Genomic DNA, 20,926 nt, shown 5'->3' on the forward strand with positions numbered 1-20,926 from the left:
TGCATTCTTTTTTTTTTTTTTTTTTTTTCGGTACACGGGCCTCTCACTGTTGTGGCCTCTCCCGTTGCGGAGCACAGGCTCCAGACGCGCAGGCCCAGCGGCCATGGCTCACGGGCCCAGCCGCTCCGCGGCATGTGGGGTCCTCACAGACCGGGGCACGAACCTGTGTCCCCTGCATCGGCAGGCAGACTCTCAACCACTGCGCCACCAGGGAAGCCCCTAGAGTTGCATTCTTTACTGTTGGAAATGGAGAAGCGTCCTGTTACATCATTTATATAACACAAGGAACACATAGAGTCTTATGCCTAATATAAACTTAACCATTTTCAAATAAATCTTGGAGGCGTAAAATGTAGTGGCAAGATTGTAGGTTCAGAAATTGGAAAGATCTAGCTTTAAAGTCTAACTAACCTTGACCGAGTTATTTAACCTCTCTGAGCCTCAGAATTGATTCATCTATAAACTGGGGATAAAAATAGTACAGGCCTCATAGGGTGTGGGCGGATCCATGTAGTGGATTTCAGGCCCATAGACGCACACTATGTGCATATGCTTCTCACAGAATCAGGCTTTATCTCAGCCAGACTTAGAGATGGTCTAGTCTCAGACTACAACAGTGGGGCAGTTTACGGGGCTCTGGGCTAGCTGGTGCCTGGACCCGCATCATGGGAGAGCCATTACAGCCTGCAAGGAAAGCTTGGATGTACATGACGGGATGATGCTTTATGAACTAAGCAAGTAATTTACTGCCAGGGCCTTCTGAAGTTGGAGTTGCTGTTTCTGAAACGTATCCAGACAGAATTCACATTTCCCTGTAATAAGATTTTAAGTCCACTTATTATCCAAGCAGAAGTGCTTAGGGTCATAGTCACTAGTAGATCTGGAAGTGCTCGTCCACAGCCTTAGTACACTTCCTTCTTTCTCCAGGGTAAAGTGGAGGTGGAGGTTGGTAAGGAAGGCCTTCGCTTCGAGAACGGAGCCTTCACCTACTATGGTGTCCCAGCCATCATGACCACTGCTTGCTCAGGTATTCCAGTTTCCAAGCCATAGCTTATTGGGGAAGCAGTGGGACAGTGGAGAAAATGCCTCTGGGTTCAAGTTGTGACTCCCGTTATGGACCCTGGACAAGCCTTTTACCTTCCCGGGCTTTAGATGTGGAAGTACATGGTAGACTGTAACATTACCCAGTGTTAGGGATGGATAGTGGTAATTTTCAATATGAAAAGACAAGTTTATTTTACTTTTTACACTTCCACCTGATTGCCCTGTTTTTACAGGGTTGATTGGTGCTGTGGGTGGGGTGGAAGAGGGAGAATTCCTTTAAGAAGGTGTGTTTTCTGAATTGCCTCTGAAACACACTGCATCCTTCTGTCCTTAGATAACGATGTGCGGAAGGTTGGAAGTCTGGCTGGATCCTCTGTCCTTCGTATGTATCTCTCAAACCCCTCCCTCATCCTCCCTGCTGTGGTCCTGCCTCGGCCCACTCTGGGGACCCGGACCGAGCACTCTCAGCCTGGGTTAGGGCTAACACAAATGCTGGCAGCCTCTATGTATGCTCTGCCAGGAACACTGCTTTCTGCCAGGTACCCACGGACCACAGGGGGCTTAGTTTCTGCGTGTCTGGAATGTTTTCTGCTGCTTCTCTGCTCACGTGCAAATCACGAATGACGGGGGAGGGAGGTTGTGAGGGGAGGCACCATTTATTGTCACCTGCCAGGGAATGCAGGCACGTGGTTTGTGTGCTCTGGTGGAGGTTCAGCCTTTCCTTCGCTGCTGTGATAATTCACCCACTGTCCTTTACTTGCAAACCCTAATACGCTATTATTGTGTCTGTGGCGGTTAGTAAGAAGTGACTGCAAGATCTTAGGATGTAAGTCCCAGGCTGGTGCGTATGTTGCGTCCCTGCTTCTCTTTCCTCGTTTACCACATCTCAGCTGGTGGAGAAGTGTCTGCAGCTGGCCGTGCATGCTGGTGGGGGCTGGCACGGGGCTGCTGGCGGGTGTCTTCTGCGCCTTCTGTGCTCTACCTTCTCTCTTTTTCCTGCATAAGTTATTGCACTTGTGCTTAGAGGGCATGGCATTTATTGTGATAAAAGTGTGATCCAGAAAGCATTATTTCTCTAGATTTCTCTTTGATTGACCAGTCTGAATTTTGCATTGCTTTCAGCTCTTAGTGTTTATGGTGGCCATTTTAATGCCAAAGGGGTGTTTTTTCTCATCGTAAGAAAGATTTAACATAGTGCTTTATATTGGGATTTATCAGACGGACCCAAAGCTTGATATCTCAATCCGTGGCACATGAAAAGTAGATACCATTTTAACACAGAGAAACTAAAGAAATGACTTGCTCCAAATCACCCAGCAGGTTGGTGATTTACCTAGATGCATTCCGGTGTCCTGACTAGTTCACACAGCACAATGAAATAGAGATTTTAGATCCATCATGTTCCAGAATGTAATTTCTATGTGGAAATATTAGAACAATTTGCAGGGTAACTTCACATCCTAGCCCAGCAGATGTCTGAAATGAAATTGAAGTAGCTGCCCACACCCAGGGGGTGGTCCAACATGAGTTGAAGGAGAGCTGTAAAATAAAAAATCCTCGTACATTATTGTACTTATATAAACCAACCAATCTCAATTAAGGTTGATGAAGGAAGCGTCAGTTCTCAGAACAAGAAGTCTAGATGGGGGAGGGATGGTCTACAGGACCCGGTAAACCTTGGTTCTCTAAAGGAGATTTCACCACCCATCACATTGGGGATTGCTCATGGTAGAGTAACTCCTGGGATATGAAATGTTACCTAGACATGTTGGCCCTATTCTGGCTCTTCCACAAGACCATAAAAGGGGGGAACTCTAGGGGAAAAGAGCTACCTAAAGCTCCCAAGCCCGTCTGATTTAGATGAATTTCTTTCTTTTAAAAAAAGTTTTTTAAGTAGTAAGAAGATGTTATCTGGTTTCCTCCTCTCCTTCCTTCCTGTCTCTAGTTCTTTCCATCAAAATCCTTCCATTTTATACGTGAGACACAGTAAACTTGCAACACTAATCTCTCCTTCAAAACTGGTTAACTAAAACGAAATAGTAACCTCTCTTTTCCTCCCCATACTTGTGAGTATCTTTATCAATCTTCAGGAGGAAAAAGAAATTAAATTAGCCTGCAGGGGTATGGAGACATTTTCCATCCTCCCCCGCAAGCCCCCCTTACCTAATACAGCGAAACTCCAAAGAGTTCTTCACACCACCCCCGCCCCCTGCCCCGCCTTGTTTCAGGTCCACTCTCAGCCCAGGTCCAGCCACCCAGCATCTTTCACTGGCCAGGGACCTCACCTGTAGGTTGAGGAAGAGCTTAAGCTGAGCCACAAGGCAGTAAACTCTTGTAGGGTCTCAGTCTACCAAACTACTCCTGTCCTAGATGCCAACCTAGAGCTTTGTCAGCCTTGAGGGTAATAAAGGAGACAATGAGTTTGCCAGAACACTGGCCCTGTGACCAATGCCTCAAAGTTGAACTCGAGGTTACAAGTAAGTCGCTCTGGTTTTCCTGTGCAGGGCAAAGGGAACACAGTCTGCACTATCTCCTTGGTCTTGGTTCTGATTGCCAGGGAACCCAGGAGGACCGTGGTGAGCCTGGCACTCTGGAGGAACGGGGCCTGAGCTCAGCGTGACCAGAACAGATGCCCACAGGGGTGTGCAATTGGAGAGAGAGCAAGTCTCCTACCTGCTTGGCTGGGTATACATTTAATCTGTGGCCCAGAAGTGCTAGGATTCTTCTTGAGACAATGGGGTTTCTTATTCCAGTGTGTCTCGTGACACTAGGGGCCTGTTAAAATATTCTTTGACAAAGAATACGATTATTTGACAAAGCAAATGATTATCAGGTAGGTATAAGGCTTTCCCCTCCCCACTCCTTTGTACTATTGGATAATTTCAGGCAGGTCATCGGGCTCAGCAGCTAAGACTATGGAAGCCACCTATTTCAGTGTGCTGTCACCTGCACTCTGACTTCATTTAGCTCCTTGGAAGGGACTCTGGGAATGACCAGATAAGAGAGATGAAAACAGATTCCCATGCAGAAACACTACTTGATCAGGGTCAAGATCGGGAAAGGACTGGAGTATTGCTACACACTCCACCCCACCCAGGCCCCAAGTGATAGCCAGCACCATTTCAGATTCTGTGGGGAAAGAGAGAGAAGGAAAAGGGGATAGGAAGAGAGGTGCTTTGGAGCACTTGTACTTGCAAAGAAATGACTGATTTAGTTTATCAAGTTGATTTACATTAAGATTGCTAGAAATGCTGCCCTTCCTGTGTCCCAAGCCTCTAGCCACGCACAGTTCCTCCCCAGCACTGTGACCACAGAGGGAGCTCCTAGGAGTCCCGAGGCAGGAGACAGCTTCCTCAAGGATGCCCCTAGCAGGAGCATGCATTTGCTTTCACCCCTCCCACAGGTGAGCTGGAGACCTGAGGCAGCTGGGAGAGCCCGGGGAATGCAGTGCTGGGCTCCCAGCACATTTGCTGGCTCCAAAAGGCGCCTCAGACAGAACACTGCTCACACACACTCCCTATTGGGGCACTGCCTGTTCTTGTCATTGGCGGGTCTGATCCCCTCAGAAATTATTGTGCATCTTTTTGGAAGACCTTCAGCAAAGTCTATTTTATTTTCTTCTTTCTGGAGAGTGACTTTGTGAGAGGATGCAATTTCCATGTTTCCAGAGGCAAGATTCACTTTGGCAGAGAAATGTGATGTTGTGAAGATCCGGGAACAGACTGTCTCACACGCTTTGCTCTTTGTCTCTCTCCTTTTATGTTTATCTTCCCTTACGCAACTCACAAATCCTTGACTCTTTAGTGCCCGTCTCTGTGTCTCGTACCTTCGCCTTCAGCAGAGGGGACTCTCTGGCAGGCTCCCCAGGTAAACATGCATGGGGTCTCGATCTCCATAGATCCATGGGGTATGCAAGAGGCCTTTGGTCTCTGTCACTGTCCCACATGAAAACTAGTCTCTCCCAACTAGTCTCTCCCAGGACTAAGGCATAGCACGTTGCATGGCGGACACTCACTTGTACTCACTGACCAGGCATTGCTGGTTCAATGGTGTCACTTGTGAACTTAGCCCCGAAGGATATATCTGTGTACGTAGATGGAGAAATGGTGGGGTGAGGAATGGTGTGAATTTTTCCTTATCGTTTGTCTGACTGCAGAATGGAGGGATAAGGGGTGCAGCAGAAGAAAAATAGGAAGAAACGATGAAAGACTATGCTTTATTCCTATTTTTCCTCCATCTTTTCTTCTATGTGGTCTCTGCCTCTAGCTAACCCACAACCCCTCCTTATCTTTCTAGCAATGTTACTGTGTAGCGACCATATTCTCTCTAGCTCTGCTCATACAAAGGATGCTATATGTAAAATTTTCAAAACAACTTTTCATCAGGCTTAACCTCTCTTGTTAATTAAATAAAAGTTACTGGATTATTTTTTAATCAGGTAAAGTAGCTCCTCACAGAGCCACACAGTAACTCAAGGATTGAGTAGAATGTAATAAATCTGAACAATCAGTTAAGTGCTTATATTGTTTTCATCCCTAGACATTGATCTCTTAGGGTCATGGAGCAAGTGATGACCAAACTAAGAATTTGTTTGTTAAGTTACCTTGAAGTTAAAGCACAGCCCAATTTCCCATAGCCTCTACATCTGTTTCCCTTATCCCAATGCTTTGGCGATGATTCTGAGGCCCCACCATAGCCTCAGGCATCAAGAATCCAGTTATGTTTCACTGTCTGTATAGTAGACCCTCAACATTCAAAAGGCTCTGTTCTGAGACCTCAAACCCCCAAATTTGCAACTTCAGAACTACTTATGTTGATTTCTACTTTCTCACAAATCACATTTTTCCATCAAAAACCATCTGGTTCCCATGTTTATCTGTACGAGACGACTTAATCACCTTCTCAAATATCACCAAAGTTTTCTCTCTTACTTAGTGGAGATTTTCCACCAAGAAATAAATTTTTTTCTTGCTTTGTGAGAGCTCATGCCTTCATGATGACTACAGGAGTACTGTCAATGGGAGATGCCAGTCTGGTACCCTCCCCAGCTAAGTGGTCACCCCCACATGCCCGTAAAATTAGAAATGACCACATCATGGACCTTCAAGATCCTTCCCATGTGAGGAATCTTGGTGAATGAAGACGTGCTATGAAGTTTCAGCAGAAAGGAAAGATGTACATTTTTAAAAGATTTTCAATGAAAAGGATCAAAGCATTTAAAAAAAGAAAAGAATGAAAGCAGGAGAGCAGGAGTATATATTTTTTTTAATTAACCCTCAGTTAACCAGACAACCTAGTTAATTATAACTTCCTACTTATAAGAAGGTTAGTTCTAGTTCATCGGTATTTATTATGAAAATTAAGGTGACTCATTTCTGCTGTGCAGTCCCCCTAGGAGGTACTGGGTCTTCCGATCCAACTCTGGCTGGTGCCATGTGCTCCTGAGAGTTCTTTTAACCTTCCCCCCACCTTTTCCATGACTGTGTGTGTTCAACCCAATAGGAAGTAGGGGAGAGCAAGGCCAGCTTATTCCCACCCTTGGTTTAACTCTGCAGAGTGGAGCAGTGACGGGCACAGCAGGAGAAAATGAGAGATGGGAACGTTCTGCTTCTCCTTCAGCTCTTTTCATCTCACCTTCTTCTGTCTCATCTCTTTCTGTAGCCAACTGCCGAGCTTTCCTAGCGACCGGGTGACATCCCCAGGGCCTATACTTTGGTATTTCCCAGTAGCCCTTGCTTCTGTTCCATATCAGCAGAAGAAGCCTCAGTCATTGGATTTTTATGGAAAGCAGTTCTGGGCACACTCTGGTCCCATACTTGATTTATGCTCCAGATACATTAATTTACATATATTATGTCTTACCCCCATCTTAGATAAACCCTGGAAGTTAGGAATTATTGCTGGGCAACAATAGGTAAGGAAACAGCTCTGAGAAATTAAGCCGTTGGGTCACTGTCAAAGGTGTAGTAAGAAGATAGAGGGATGAGGACTGGCATCCAAGTCTCTTAGGTCCTGTTGTTCTAAGCCGGGACCTTGCTGCCCTTCTGAACATGGGTGTGTTGTGCCCTCTAGAGGGCTGTGACTTGTTTGCATTTTGAAAACAGCTGTGCTAATGAACTAAGGTGCTCCCTCTGGGTTGAGGCCGGTGGTCCCTACACCAAATATTGCCACCATTACCCATAGGCAGTCCCCTTCTATTTGAGCCTTATTTGAAATAAGGAGAGCAGAGTGGTGTGTGGATTACCTCCAGAGTGGTGTAATTAGCCAGATTTGCAGGTGCTTTCATTTAAAAACGAAACTGCTGAGAGTACACGGCCCCACTGCAGATCTCCCGAGATTCATCCCTTTTTTCTTCTCCCAATGGTGGAGATGATTCCAAGTTCCCCATGACAAAGGCAGGAGAGAGGTCGCAAGCAAGGGTCCTTTTTCAATGCCCAGTTGTCCATCTGTAATGTACTTTGAGATCAGTGAGGTTAGTTTTTTCCCAGAATATAAAGGGAGTACCTAAAAATAATCTTTTTACTTTGTGAAATGTGGTAAGTGGAAATATCCCTTTGGGCCGGCTCTTGCATAGTAAACATTTGGGAACCATTAAAGCTCCATGTAACGTGAGTGAGTTCATCTGGACTCCTAACTTGGGCTGATTTGCAGAGTTCACATTGTAGCTTTGACAGAGAGCTTTTGGCATTTGGTTGTCTGATGTTGACTATTACCCCAGAATGATGAATTTTAATAATCCTAGTTTGTAATCCTATAAGCCTATGTAATTAAATTCCCCCATCCAGTTTAGAGAACACAGATGCCCCGTGGACAGTGACAGTGACCAGAGCTCTTCCTCCCCATCCCTCACTGATGCTTTGAAAGATGTAAGTGAGCAGCTGCTGAGCCCTACCTCCCCTCAAATCCCCAGACTGAAAAGGGGAGTCGGATGTTCTTCTGTATCATGGGTCCTGCTCCTGTGATAGAGTCGTGAAAGCTCTCCAGACATAGGTGTCATGAGTAAAGCAGAGCTGTGCATAGGTTTTCAGGGCCCCTGCCTAGCAGTGCAGAATGAGGGGAGATTCCATCCAGTCCTAAATGTAGTTTAAAATCCTCTTCCTCCCCTTCTCCCACCCCGACCCAATTTTACCCCAGTGTCTTCTCCACCCAACCTCAGTAACTCCAACTTGCCATCCAGGACAGATATCTCTTGCAGACTGACCACGTGAAGTCTGCAGGAATGAGGTCTGCCACACTTCTCCACAGCACTTGGGGGTCTAGAGCAGGAAACCCTGCCCTCCCCCAGGGTTGCCCTCCTGCCAGTCTCTCCAGGGCCAGCTTGAGGGTATGATGTAAGAGCAAGAGTGGGCAAGGGATATGTCGGAAGCTGGGCCTGGGCCCTGTTGAGGGGTCCTGTGGTCAGTTTCACGCCGATCTGTCGCCTCTTAGACCTCTTTGCACTGTGCTTAGGATTCTCCTTCTCTCTTCACTCCCCCAAGCTGTGCCTCTGTGCTCTTAGGAAATGCCAGGGGGAATTATACAACTTGAACTAGTTTGCCATGCTGCTGGGACACTCGTCTGTTACTGATTTCTTCTCTTTTTTTTATTAGGAGCATTTCCATTTCCCTTGCTCAGGAACCTTGTGAGTGTATGTGCACAATTACCAAAATGCCGAGTCATCAGCATCCTACCTGTTGAGGAATGTAAGACTCTGGGACACAAAAACATTGATCTTGCACAACACTCAGATGAGCTGGGACTTTCTCTGTCATGAAATGAGGATTCCTTTGTCATTTAAAAATTGCTTTTATATACCCGACCTTTGTAAGACAGTGGTATCTTCTGGTGTTGGGAATCCTTTGGGATTTTATGAATAAAGCTTCAATAGCATTGTATTCACTTTAAAAAAAAAAAAAAAAAAAAAGACATGTCTTTCCTCCCAGCGCAACAGTGATGTCGCTTGTGTTTGACACGTGGGTCCTTGTGAGTGACAGCAGGGTGACATGCTTGTGCTGGGTGCCAGTGAAGACGAGAGCTTTGGGGAGATCAGGGATGAAGCTGTTTCCTCTGTTTCCAACAGGGAGTAGAAGTGATTCAGGCAGAAGTTGTTTAGTAGATACAATAGGGTTGTGGTTCCCTATCAGCCTCCCTGACCCTATCTTGAATTATGACATATAAGGGATGAGGCTGTAGAACAGCAGATGTGGGGTATGTGAAGCACATGTCCCACCAGGCAAGGTGGAGGGTTATCAAGGAGCAGTGGTCACTCCTCAGGGTAACTGAAACCACAAACGCCTGCTCACACTGTCTCTCTTCGTTCCAAACTGAGTTGGGGATAAAACCCACCAGATCAAGGTGTGATTTCCAGACTCTGCTCACACCAAAGAAGCTGCACTCCTGCAGGACTGCCTGCCCCGCTTTTCCACAACAAACAGCCCTGAGGAAACACCACCGACTTACTTAGTCAGTCACCACCTCAGAACAGCCACAGTGGGCCTAGGCAAGCCAGACCTCATCGGTTTGTTTTCAAGGGATCAAGACCAGGCGTGCAATGGGTATTTTTCTGCCCAATGTTACTGCTATTTACAGTCACCTTGGTGCTTCAGTCTGTTCTCCATGGCACCATCACTGTCCCTCTCAGTCCCTGGTCACTCTGGTGTCACCCAGCGGATAAGTAGGAGACCTGACTCCAAGACCCCCCGTTTTACATGCTCTTATTAAACAGACAGACTGACAGACAGAAGGTCTTGATGCTCCCTGCGGCCTCTTCCTCAAGTTATGGAGCCAAGGCCTGAGGCTTCTTGGTGCCCTTGGATTCTCACTGCACACTATTTAACGCTCCAGTGCATTTCTGAGGTGTTCTTCTACCCACCCCTCACTTCAAGAAGTCAGCTTCCCTAAAATGACTTAGGTTGCAGGGGGAAAGCCTTCTGATTCCAGGGTGATTGAGAACCCTGAAACCTTTTTAAAAGAAAATTTAGATTCTAAATAAAACTCCTTCAGGGATTCTTAGGTGCTGATTTGTTCATTCTGTACTTTTTTATTGAGTGCCTGCTCTGGGCCAGGCACTGTGCTAGGTACCAGATGTACAACAATGACCAGAAAAGACAAGGTCTTTGCCCTCATAGAATTTATCATTGAACTGAGTAGGCATTACAAATAAATGCAAACATGTAATTAATTAAAACTTGTGAAAAGTGCTTTAAAGAGATGAACAGGGGACAGTGATAGAGGAAAATAGGGGTAATCTTCTTAGGGTGGCCAGACCAGGTCTTCAGAGAAGGCAGTGTTTCAGCTGAGACCTAATGACTGAGAAGTGAGAGCAGGGACAGGAATGGTGCTAAAATGCGGGGAGGGGGAGCAGGGGAAATGGCATCTACTGAGGTGGGTATGCTTACATGGTTGAGGATCCCCAGCGTGGCCAGTAAGCTAGAGCAGAGCAAGCAGGCGAGGAGAGGGAGCCCCAAGATGAGATCAGACAGGAAGGCAGGGCTCAAGTCTTAGGGGGTTTAGGGGTCACAGCAAGGAGTATGGATTTTATTGAGATTCAACAGGAAGCTGATTTGTGTTTTTAAAATGTGCTTTTGACAGCTGAGGTGAGAACAGATTATGAGATTATAACTGGGGAGACCAGACTGTGGTCCAGGCGAGGGTGACGGTAAACTGGGACTTGAGTGGAGACAGAGGTTGGGGCAGATGAGTTTATTATGTCGGGGAAGTGGAGACTTGATGTGGGGCTGACAGATTGGCAGGAGTCACGGGAGACTCCCAGGTTTCTGGTTTAAGTAACAGCATGTATGTGAATGACACTTACTGAGAAGGGGAAGACTGGACGTGGAACCCTTAATTCTATAATCCGATCAAGGCAGTGATTATTCTGGCTCTAATGAGAAAATGATTCAACCTATTGTCATTTTAGTCTTTCCACTACTACATGGTTTGCCAGACAACAGTAACAGCCTGGCAGCTAAACAGATCGACAGACCTCCAGAAGTCACTCCAAATAGATGCTAATCATTTTGATGGATGGCAGCATTATCTTAAGAGACAGAATTAAATTCCCAAGGTTCTTCCCTGAAAGAACCAAGGAGCAGAATCTCTGAGGAATCAGACTCTTCATTGGAGCCCCTGAACTGAATCTGTGTTAGGAGAGGCTGACAGCCTCCCATTTCTCTTTTTTGGGAAGAAATGAAGAGTGGCGTCAGTTGGGAAGCAGAGGGGTGGGAGGGGCTTTGCGGTCTCTCATTCAGGGTTATTCTGTGGTGGAGATAATGGCTAGGGTCACCTTAAGAACCTCTCTTCTCTTCTGTTGATCCTGGGAGGGTAGTTCACACAGTCCATTTTGAAACCAAGTGATGTGGTCTTAATGGAACTTTCCCAAGAAGTGGTTCTTGAAAATGGAAAAAGAAGCCGGCTCTGAACATTTAAGAGGCCTTTGACAGAAGGCCTGGAGGGTTATTCCAGCCTCCGGCCTTTGAGCCTAGAAAGAGCCCTGCCCTAGACCCACCCTTTAGGGGGCCTCACTTTGGCCATCCTCAGCTCCACGCCTCTCTGGGGTGAGCAGTTCACAGAGCCAAAGGGATGTACCACCCAGAGCTGTGTTCTTCCTTCCAGACCACATTTCAGGTATGGGAGTCCTGAATTCCCCACCCAAACAGCTCTGGGAGACGGGGCCAGGAAGCCCTAGGGCAGAGCTGGTTCTCCCCCTACAGCCCATTTTCCAGCACAAAACTCTTAAGGAGTCTCATCTGGCCTGCTAGGTTTTTAAGAAGTTATATTTGTCAAAGACAAGGATAGAACATATTTTAACAGTTTATTGATGGGATTTAAATATCTATCCACATGGTTTATGGGCCTCCGCTTGTCCCCGGCCCTGCCAGTGTTGGGGCCTGCGTCATCCCCTCTGAAATGCCTCACCATGGTGAGGGCTGCTTACCTGTGCTGCGACAGGTGGTTTTTAGGGCAAACCTAAGGCCTCAGCCTTCCTAAAAGAAGGTTTGTGAATGGAGTTTATATAAAAGAACTCACCCCAATAGAGGGTCTCATGGTCTGGGGTAGCAACCCACACTCACAGAAGGGTCCTCATCTCCTGCACGTGACGTACCCCAGAACCGAGAAAGGCAGCAGCCCACGCAGCTTCTCGCTGCTAGAGGTCATGTGGAGCAGGAGGAGCCTGAGCTGAGTGGAGCCTCGAGGCCTTAGGTGTATTTGCTCCCCGTAAATGGAGCCGCCAGGCACTTTCCTGGGCTCTGACGGGAGGGGAGAGGGCCCAGTCCGCCACTCGGTGTTGCCATCACCTAAACGTACTGCGAGACCTCGGTAAACGACACCCCTTTCTCTCTCTCCCTCTTTCTGTTCCCCTCTCCTTCCTCCCCACCCCTCCCTCCTTGCCTTTTCTCCCTCTCCTCTCTCTCACCCTCTGCAGTAAACCGGTCCCCTTCCCGCTGCAGCGGGTTGAACCGCTCCGAGTCTCCGAGCCGTGAGCGCAGCGACTTTGGGGGAAGCAACACCCAGCTGTGCAGTAGCAGCAACAACCTCTACACACCCGACTACTCAGTCCACATCCTCAGCGACGTGCAGTTTGTGAAGGTAGCTCCCCAGGGAGGGCTGTCCCCTCACTCCCAGCCAGCAGCATCCTGTTCCCCCTGTTCCAAGATGATGCTGCGGGGCAATAGCTCCCTGGCTTTCTAAAGGCCCTGGTTTCGGTTAGCTCTATCCTGTTCATTATTTGTCACCGTTATTGTCCCTTTGTTTGTTTGAACCATGATGGTTCATTAAGATCTCCTGATCCCCATTTTTCATTGTGGAGAAACTGAGGCCTGAAGTGATAGGGAATTAGCTTGCCCGAGACAAGCTGCCGGCAGAACTGTTTCCTTTGGATGCCCTGCCATTGGCACCAGGTTGATTTTATTTATTCAAGGTAAATTTGCAGGTGATTAATAAACCAAGGGTATAGAAGAAACGATGCTATGATTTTACATGTGGATAAGATTTTACGTATTAATATTTAAAGTCTAAAACACAATTCAGCCTGTATGTTAGCTGAAAATATTTTGTCGTTGAAAATATTATTATAACCCCTTGCTGTCACTGAGCTATTTGAAGAGAGCCGCTTTGCAAGTGCAGTAGAGAGAGGAAGCAGTGCTTATCGCCTTGTAATTAAGGAGGAGAGCTGTTTCTTCATGCCCCTCATTGAGATTGGTATTGGACAGAAACATTCTAAGATTCCCTCCTTTCTCTTGCTTTGATAGGTTTTATTTTGTTTGTTTTGTTTGCTAGCATTCCACAAACTATTACACACTTGGCCTGAGATCAGAAGGGAACCCATTTACCCGAGTCCAGCTAAACACCCTACGCACTCACTTGGTAACAGTCATCCCAGTTGCAGGCCGGGTGAGAAGTGTATGGAAATCACAAAGGTGGGAGGAGGTCCCTTCCTTCTGTTCAGAACACTGATTTGAGGGTGGTGTGTGCTGGCTGGCTTTCGATGTTCCAGAACTCTGCAAACACCCTGAACTAAAACTCAAGAGCGTTGAGAAAAGTAACCGTGGAGAAGAGGGGTCACTCCTGGGGGGTGGGCTGGGACAACGACTGTTGGTGGGGTGCTGTGTGCCATGCACTTTAAGTCCTTGAACGAATTTCCCACTGAGTCCTACAACCACCTTAACAGGTAGGTACGTGTCATCCCCACTCTATAGACGACGTGGGAGCTTGAGGAGTATAAGGTCACGTGGCTGGGACATGGCAGAGCCAAACTTCAGATTGAGTCTCTCTGTCTCCAGAGTCCAAGCCTTTGAGTCCTTGGGCTTTGGGCAGAGTTTAGGGACATCAGAGCTGACAGAGCCCGGGAGAAGTGCTTTAGGCACTAACCCAACAACACGCACGGTGTGTATGACTGTGGACACTTACTAGTCTACCGTGACAGTGAGAATGAACCTCAGAAAACCGCAGCCCACGATTCTCCTCCCTCTTGCTTCCAGCCCTGAAGCCCTCTCATTGCACGCCTTCCTCAGAAGTGGAGGTAGGAAAAAATGGGAGAAGAGAAATTCTGCTATACTAACTCTTAGTGGTTTGTAGTACTGGGCACATGGTTTGTGGGAAAAGAAACTGAATGTCGCTATATGAGTCAGTGGTTCAACAGATATTTACTGACTACCTGCTCGTGCTTGGCACTGTATAGGCATCAGCGAGATATCATGGTGAACAAGACAGCAAGCTCCTACCTTTCTAGAGCTTCCATGCTCCTAGGCGGAGAAAGATGATAAACACGTAACAACATAAATAACCTAGGTAATTTAGGGGAGTGATGAAGGCTATGAAGGAAATAAACTGGATCATGGGATAAACAGTGATTGGGCAGAATTGGCAAGGAGGCTGCTTTACAAATGGTTGTCAGAGCAGCCTGAGAGAGCAGGTCTCTTTTGTTGAGACCTGGAAGCGGGTGTGGAGAGAATGTTCAAGATAGAAACAACAGAAGCAGGAAAGAGCTTGGTGGTCCAAGGAGGATCTTTGTTCTGGCGCATTATGCGCAAAGACGAGGCCGATGTGAGTTGGGAATGGAGTGCTGGCAGCAGTGTTGCCTGGCATCTTTAGACCAGAGTATGGTGTCTGGATTCTGTTTTAAGTGCATTGGGAATTTTTGTTAAGTTTGTTTCTCAGGTCTTTCCATTTGTCTTAGTCCATTTGGGCTGCTATAACAATTACCAACAACTGGGTGGCTTAAACCACAAACATTTATTTCTCACAGTTCTAGAGGATGGATCTCCAAGTTCAAGGTGCTGGCAGATCCAGGTGCTGTCTGGTCTAGTGAGAGCCCACTTCTTGGTTTGAAAATGGCTGTCTTCTCTTTGTATCCTCATATGGCAGGGAGGAGCGAGAGAGGAAGAAGGCTCTCTTCTTATAAGGACACTAATCCCATTCATGAAGTCTCCCCCTCCTCATGACCTAACTACCCCCACCTCCTAATGCCATCACCTTGGGGGTTAGGGTTTCAGCATATGAATTTTGGAGGGGACACAAACATTCAGTCCATAACACCATTTATATCTTAAGTTGAGAAAATCCATATGAGGCTTTGGGGAGAAAAGTGAATGAGATTTTGAGGAGTGGTGTTTAATGAGCAACTGTGATTAGCCCAGAGTTTTTTGAAACATCTCTGGGCGTGCGTAGATTGGAGAGCACTTTCAGGAGATGGATCTGGCAACTCCTCAAAGAGGAATGTGTTAGGATGAATACCTGACACTAAGATTGTAAGGATTTTCCTAAAACTTACAGTTGATCTCATATATCCACCCCTAAAACATAAGGAAAGGGAACATTCTATAAATAACAAGGAGCATAAAAGGGAAGTCTCTTTCCTGACGTGAGCCAGTGAGGTGTTAAGAACTCCAAATCTGAGGTCAATTCTCAGGTGCAGGTGTCATCCTTTTTCTCAGGCCAGAGGACCTTGCTGTGACTAGGGCAGCCAAGCATCACAGCACATGGTCTGTTTTTCTACCTAGATATTTTGAAATTGAGAAGACTACATGTCAAAAGTAGAAGTTGAGGGGAGGACAGAAACAGTTAAAGCATAATTCAGAAACCTCTTTCAACTTGTGGCTCTAGCCTCTTAAAAACTTCAGTTGCAATGGGCTGTTCTACATAAGGGGATGTTGTGAGTTCAAGCTCTTGTTTAACACAAGGGTTTGATTTTGTCTTTTGTTTTTTAATGTAAGTTATCAATAAGATGATACAGTAAACTGACGCTGAGATTTTTTTCCTCCTGACTGAATGGACTTTTAGGGCCATGTTCAGGCTGCTCTTTTACTCACCTCCTCAAACCTGCCTTTTTTTAACATGAAGAGAGTTTTTGAGGAAGCTCAAGGGGTGATTTCACTGGCCAAAGCCCCTGTGACTGTCTGCAAGGGCTTTTCCTGTCCAACAGACTAAGTTCTAGAACTGTTCATTAAGTCCAGTAGTAATTTGAGTTCAAGATAAAATTAGAAAGAAAGGTGTATCCAGTGAGTATCTGGGAAAGGTATTAAAGCCATGATTAATAGTAGTTAATAACTTATGAAGGTACCAAAGAATCCTTATGAATTTTCTAAATGTATTCTGTAAGTATCATTTTTAAATTAAGAATATTTGGCAGATGTCATATAGACTGAATTGTGTAACTGTGGCCAAGATGCCCCATCACCATCTGGTGGCAGAATCTCTAAATTGCAGAATCGTGTTTTGAGGGATGAATAAACCACCTGAAAGTTGAAAATGTAAACAGAACATCATAAAATGATTGGAAACATCACACTGGCTGAAAGGTTAACTTCTGGACACACTGACTGCTAAGTCAAAATGTCCCAGAGGGTACCCTTAACTCCTATTAGTTTCAAGATAAACAGGTCTCCATTTCCTATGTAATTTAGAGGATGCTTGAGTTCTTAACTGGCCAGAGTTTAAGGCAACTTTAACTCAAGCTATTGTTAAGAAATGCTTGTAGCTACAGTAATGAAAAAAGAATAAGAACATATTGTCTTTTGAACAGTAGTTAGATTCCCTCAATGGCAATCAGTAAGTATTTGTTGAGCATTAAGGCTGGTTCTAGGCACCATGACCAATACTCAAGAAATACAGCTGGGGAGAAGAAACATAAGTCAAATGACAGTAACCAATGCAGGGTAGTATCTAATTGATTACAAAATCGTATGGCACTTTATTTTAAGCACTAATTTGTCTGGAGAATATACTGGACCTTTAAGAATTGGGAAAGAATAAGAGGAGAGTGAAGGCAATGCCAAGAGCGAGGAGCGGGGAACACTGATAAATAGGGGTATGGAAGGCAAGTGAACATGGCGCATTCAAGGAATGTGAAAGAGGAGCTGAGCTGGACCAGTGGTTCTGACTGACAAGCAGTGGGACACTATGGCCATGCAAGGCTGTATTATCAAAACTGGGCAGAGCCGTTTAGTTGATCTGCTGGACCATCACTGTCTGATACAGTAGCCGGTTGCCGCATGTGACTGTTGAGCGCATGAAATGTGGCTCATCCAAATTGATGTTTGGTAAAATGTAAAATAATGGTTTGGCCAAAAAGTTCATTCGTTTAGTAAATACGTTGTTCAATAAAGTTCTTCGTGAAAATGAAAAATGTGTCTTTTAGTCTCACTTAAAACGAAACAAACTTTTTGGCCAACCCAATACATATTGAATTCCAAAGACTTGGTACAAAGATGAATGTAAGATTCCTTATTAATTATTTTATATTGGTGACATGTTGAAGTGAAGTTATTTTGGATACATTGGGTCAAATGAAATATATGTATTATTAAAATTAATTTCACATGTTTGTTTTTACCTTTTAAAAATGTGACAACTAGAGAATTTTAATTTACCTATGTGACTCACATTATTTTTCTCTTGGACAGTACTGTAGTACGTAGAAAAGGCTTCATAGGTGAACAAGGGGAGGGAACTGACAAAAAGTGATGCCTGAATCTAGACGTGCAGCTGGGGAGATTCCCTGAATACATTTCCAGAGAGGTCCCTTCTCAAATTTCTTTCAAGGTGACACATTGACATGGTATTTGTGATTTTTTTTTTAGCTTAAAAAGAGGAAGCAGTGTGAAAGCAAGGCTGTGAGATGCCTAGAGCAGGTAACCAATGGGCGGTGCCTTTGTCTTGAATAGACGGTGTGTTTCACACCATATTTTCTAGGCAAAGGGTCTTCTTTAACTAAACTGGAAGCCAAATCTAAACTAACTAGTTAAAAGAACCCAAACAATAATATCAAGTGCTTTGTTGGGCTTATGAAGTGTCACTTAGGAAATTTTCCTGTTCAAGCCAGGAGAACCTGCAAGGCTCCAAAGAAAGCTTCACCTTTAGAAACTCATGGGCACATTAGAAAATTGAGTTTTGATGATAACCTTGGCTCAGACCATGTGCCAGCTTCTCTTCAGTCATCTGATGCCTATGGACCCCCCAAAAACACAGCAGTTGTGGGGGGACCTCCCCTAAAGTTTTGTGAAAGGCAGCCTCCGTGGGCGTGTGAAAGGCAGCCTAATGCAGCCAGGTGTGTTTGCAGTGTATAGAGCTGAGCTCAGATGATTTCCCCTGGAGAGCAAGAGTAAAGGCCCTTTAAAGTGAAGTGCCCAGATTGCAAGGGGCGCCATTATCAGACCCTGGAGTTTCCCCTCTTGAGAACTTGGAGTTCCACATTCCCACTTCATCTTCCATCTCCCTGGCCCCAGAGAATGAATAGCACTTTCCCAGGCAGAACACACATCACATGGCTGGGACTCTGAAGGCTTGCTAACTGTCAAACCTTAGGCAAGTCCCCTATCTTTCTGGACCTCATTTTCTTATTTGTAAAATGGGCATCACGAGACCTCTCATGCCTACCCCATGCAGTCATTGTGACCAAAGGAGATAACACATTCCTAAGTGCTCTGTGAGCCATAATGCACTGTATGGCTGGAAGGTTCCATCCTCATATCCCAACATCTGTCTGCAAAAGCAAGCTCTCTTGGGTAACGTTAGCACTAGAGCTTTCACCAGCGTCTGAAAATCTAATCATCAGTTCCATCTCTTTAGGATATTTGTAGAACTTTCAGTAATATATAGGATTTCCAAAAATAAAGAAATAACCCAACGATGTTTTAAATAAAAAATTGAAAAGAAATTGCAAACCAGTTTTGTGAAAACGCTATCAGGAATGAGTTTGTTGCTGCAAGTAAATTTATTTGTGAGCTTCCTGGTCATAAAAGGAAAAAGGGGAAACCTAGTGGATATTTGAGTTCTCATCCAATATAAGAAAGTATATAATTCATCTAGAGAAAGGAGCTTATTCCTGGCACTAATTTCATGAAGGATTTATCAGATGGATTCCTATATGACTATGGAAGCCATCAGAAAAAAATAATAGTAATAAATTGGCTTCATCGGTGGTTTTGCCAGAGTTTATGTTCTTCGTTTGGAGGTTTCTTATTTCAGCCCTTGACACAGCTGGGGGTCTTGCTCTTGCCGAGTCCCCACTGACTGCCCTTTAGGAAGAGCGTCCTTGGCAACAGTATAAGCCTGTGTTTTAAACCTCTCAGTGGGCAACCACCCTGCTAACTGAAGATGCCCTCCATCCTCTCCTGGGTCTCGGGAGAAGGCTTGGCTCCGCCAGGTGCAAGAGTCCAGAGCCAATAAAAATGAACAGAGGGAACTCTGGTGGCAAACAAGCAAAAGGGTCCCCTCATTGTCCCTTAACTGCTGGGCTGGTACAACTTGGGTAAGGCCCCCAGATCATAGATCCCGGGCCACCAAGGCCAGGGGTTCCCAAGCACCTTAGTGGGGCTGCTTCTGAGCTCAGGGAGGCAGACTACATCCAGGGAGGGCTCTGCCCAGCTCCTCCTGAGCTTGCGCCCCTTCCTTCCAGATCACACGACAGCAGTACCAGAACGCGCTCACCGCCTGCCGCATGGACAGCTCACCTCAGTCCCCCGACGTGGAGGCCTTCACTGACGGAGACTCCACCAAGGCCCCTATGACCCGGGGCACACCCCAGACCCCCAAGGATGACCCTGCCGTCACCCTCCTGAGCAACAGGAACAGCCTGCCGTGTAAGTCAGTTGGGAGGATGATGGGCTGGGCTACCGTGGGGTATGGACGGCCCTACCTTCCTCCTCAGTCCTGCCCAGAGCTGCCATCTTGTCCTCATGGGGCCCCAGGTCTTCTACAAAGCAGGGAGGTGACGCACTCACTGTCCTCCCCAGGCAGCCGTTCAGATGGGCTGAGAAGCCCCCGTGAGGTCGTGTACCTGAGGATGGAGGACATGGCCTTCACCCAGGAGGAGATGACAGACTTCGAGGGGCAGAGCACACAGCAACTCTCACTGTCTCCTGCAGCTGTTCCCATGAGAGCAGGTCAGGGAGGGAAACTGGGCCCTGCAGGAACAAGTGGGGGTGGGTGTCAAGGCCACCAGGTGCTGGGATGGCCCAGGGTGAGCCATGTGAGGGAAGTCTGGGACCCCTGTCCCCATGTAAAACTTCCCACCTCCTTATTCCACCAGGGAAGGGAAACTAAGGCTTACTGTGCACCTACCATGCGTCAGACCCATCTTAATCCATTCTCCTAGGAAAACAGTGTGTAGGACACTGTTAGCTAGGTTTCTACCTGGATTCAGATCCTGGCTTCTCCACTTAGGAGCTCTGCAACTTTAGGCAAGTTACTTTAACCTAAGACTAGGTTTCCTTATCTTAGTAGATATGTTTCCTTATATTAGAAGATATAAGTCAGAGTGGCTAGCTCATGAAGTAGCTTTGAGCATAAATGAGATAATGTTTACAGGAGGGCACATCATAGTACTTGGTACCATGCTCCCTAAATGTTAGGTATCAATAGTTATTATTGGGCCTAATTTACAGATTGGGAAACTGAGGTCAGCCATCACTCTTACTGACAAGGCTCATCCCTTCCTTTGGGCCCCAGAGACTAGCTAGTAATCTGGTTTTGAACTTTCACTTGCTGAGGAACATCAACCAAAACACCCTACCTGGATCTCTGGGTGTGTAGGTGGAAAGGCTTGTGTTCTTTCTTCTTTCCTTTCTCTCAGCATCAGATAGTGAATGTTGTCATATCAACGTGGACACAGAGACCAGCCGCTGCAGCAGCAGCTTTGAGGAATCCATGGGCCAGAAGTTGCTGAGAACCTTGAGTGAGTAGCTAGCTCTTCACCCAGATGAAAACGGCCCACCAGCTGGTTAGTACAAAAAACATGTTGGGATCTTATTCCTGGGGGAGGAACCATTGACTCCTGTTGGGAACCCTAATGAGGTACAGTTGTGGAAACCCATCATAGGGCTCAGGCGGTGCTACACCTTTGATACTTTGGGGAACTGTCCCACTCAGTTGGTGGTCGTCTAGGACAGGAGTCTGCAAACCA

General features: G+C 46.2%; 1 protein-coding gene across 2 annotated transcripts in view; it reads left to right on the forward strand.

Annotated features, from left to right (window-relative positions):
• Nucleotides 1-20,926, forward strand: part of CNNM1 (cyclin and CBS domain divalent metal cation transport mediator 1) — a 53,466-nt gene that overhangs the window by 31,622 nt on the left and 918 nt on the right. The window contains exons 5-11 of one of the 2 annotated variants that reach the window (XM_007118035.3): nt 928-1,027; nt 1,379-1,426; nt 4,849-4,911; nt 12,449-12,612; nt 19,421-19,604; nt 19,758-19,907; nt 20,597-20,698. In XM_007118035.3, coding sequence (XP_007118097.2) covers nt 928-1,027; nt 1,379-1,426; nt 4,849-4,911; nt 12,449-12,612; nt 19,421-19,604; nt 19,758-19,907; nt 20,597-20,698 — 811 coding nt within the window. The remainder of the gene's footprint in view (nt 1-927; nt 1,028-1,378; nt 1,427-4,848; nt 4,912-12,448; nt 12,613-19,420; nt 19,605-19,757; nt 19,908-20,596; nt 20,699-20,926) is intronic. The other variant, XM_024121489.2, reaches the window with a different exon arrangement.

The sequence above is a fragment of the Physeter macrocephalus genome, chromosome 20 (assembly GCF_002837175.3).
Source record: "Physeter macrocephalus isolate SW-GA chromosome 20, ASM283717v5, whole genome shotgun sequence".
NCBI classification, from domain to species: Eukaryota; Metazoa; Chordata; class Mammalia; order Artiodactyla; family Physeteridae; genus Physeter; species Physeter macrocephalus.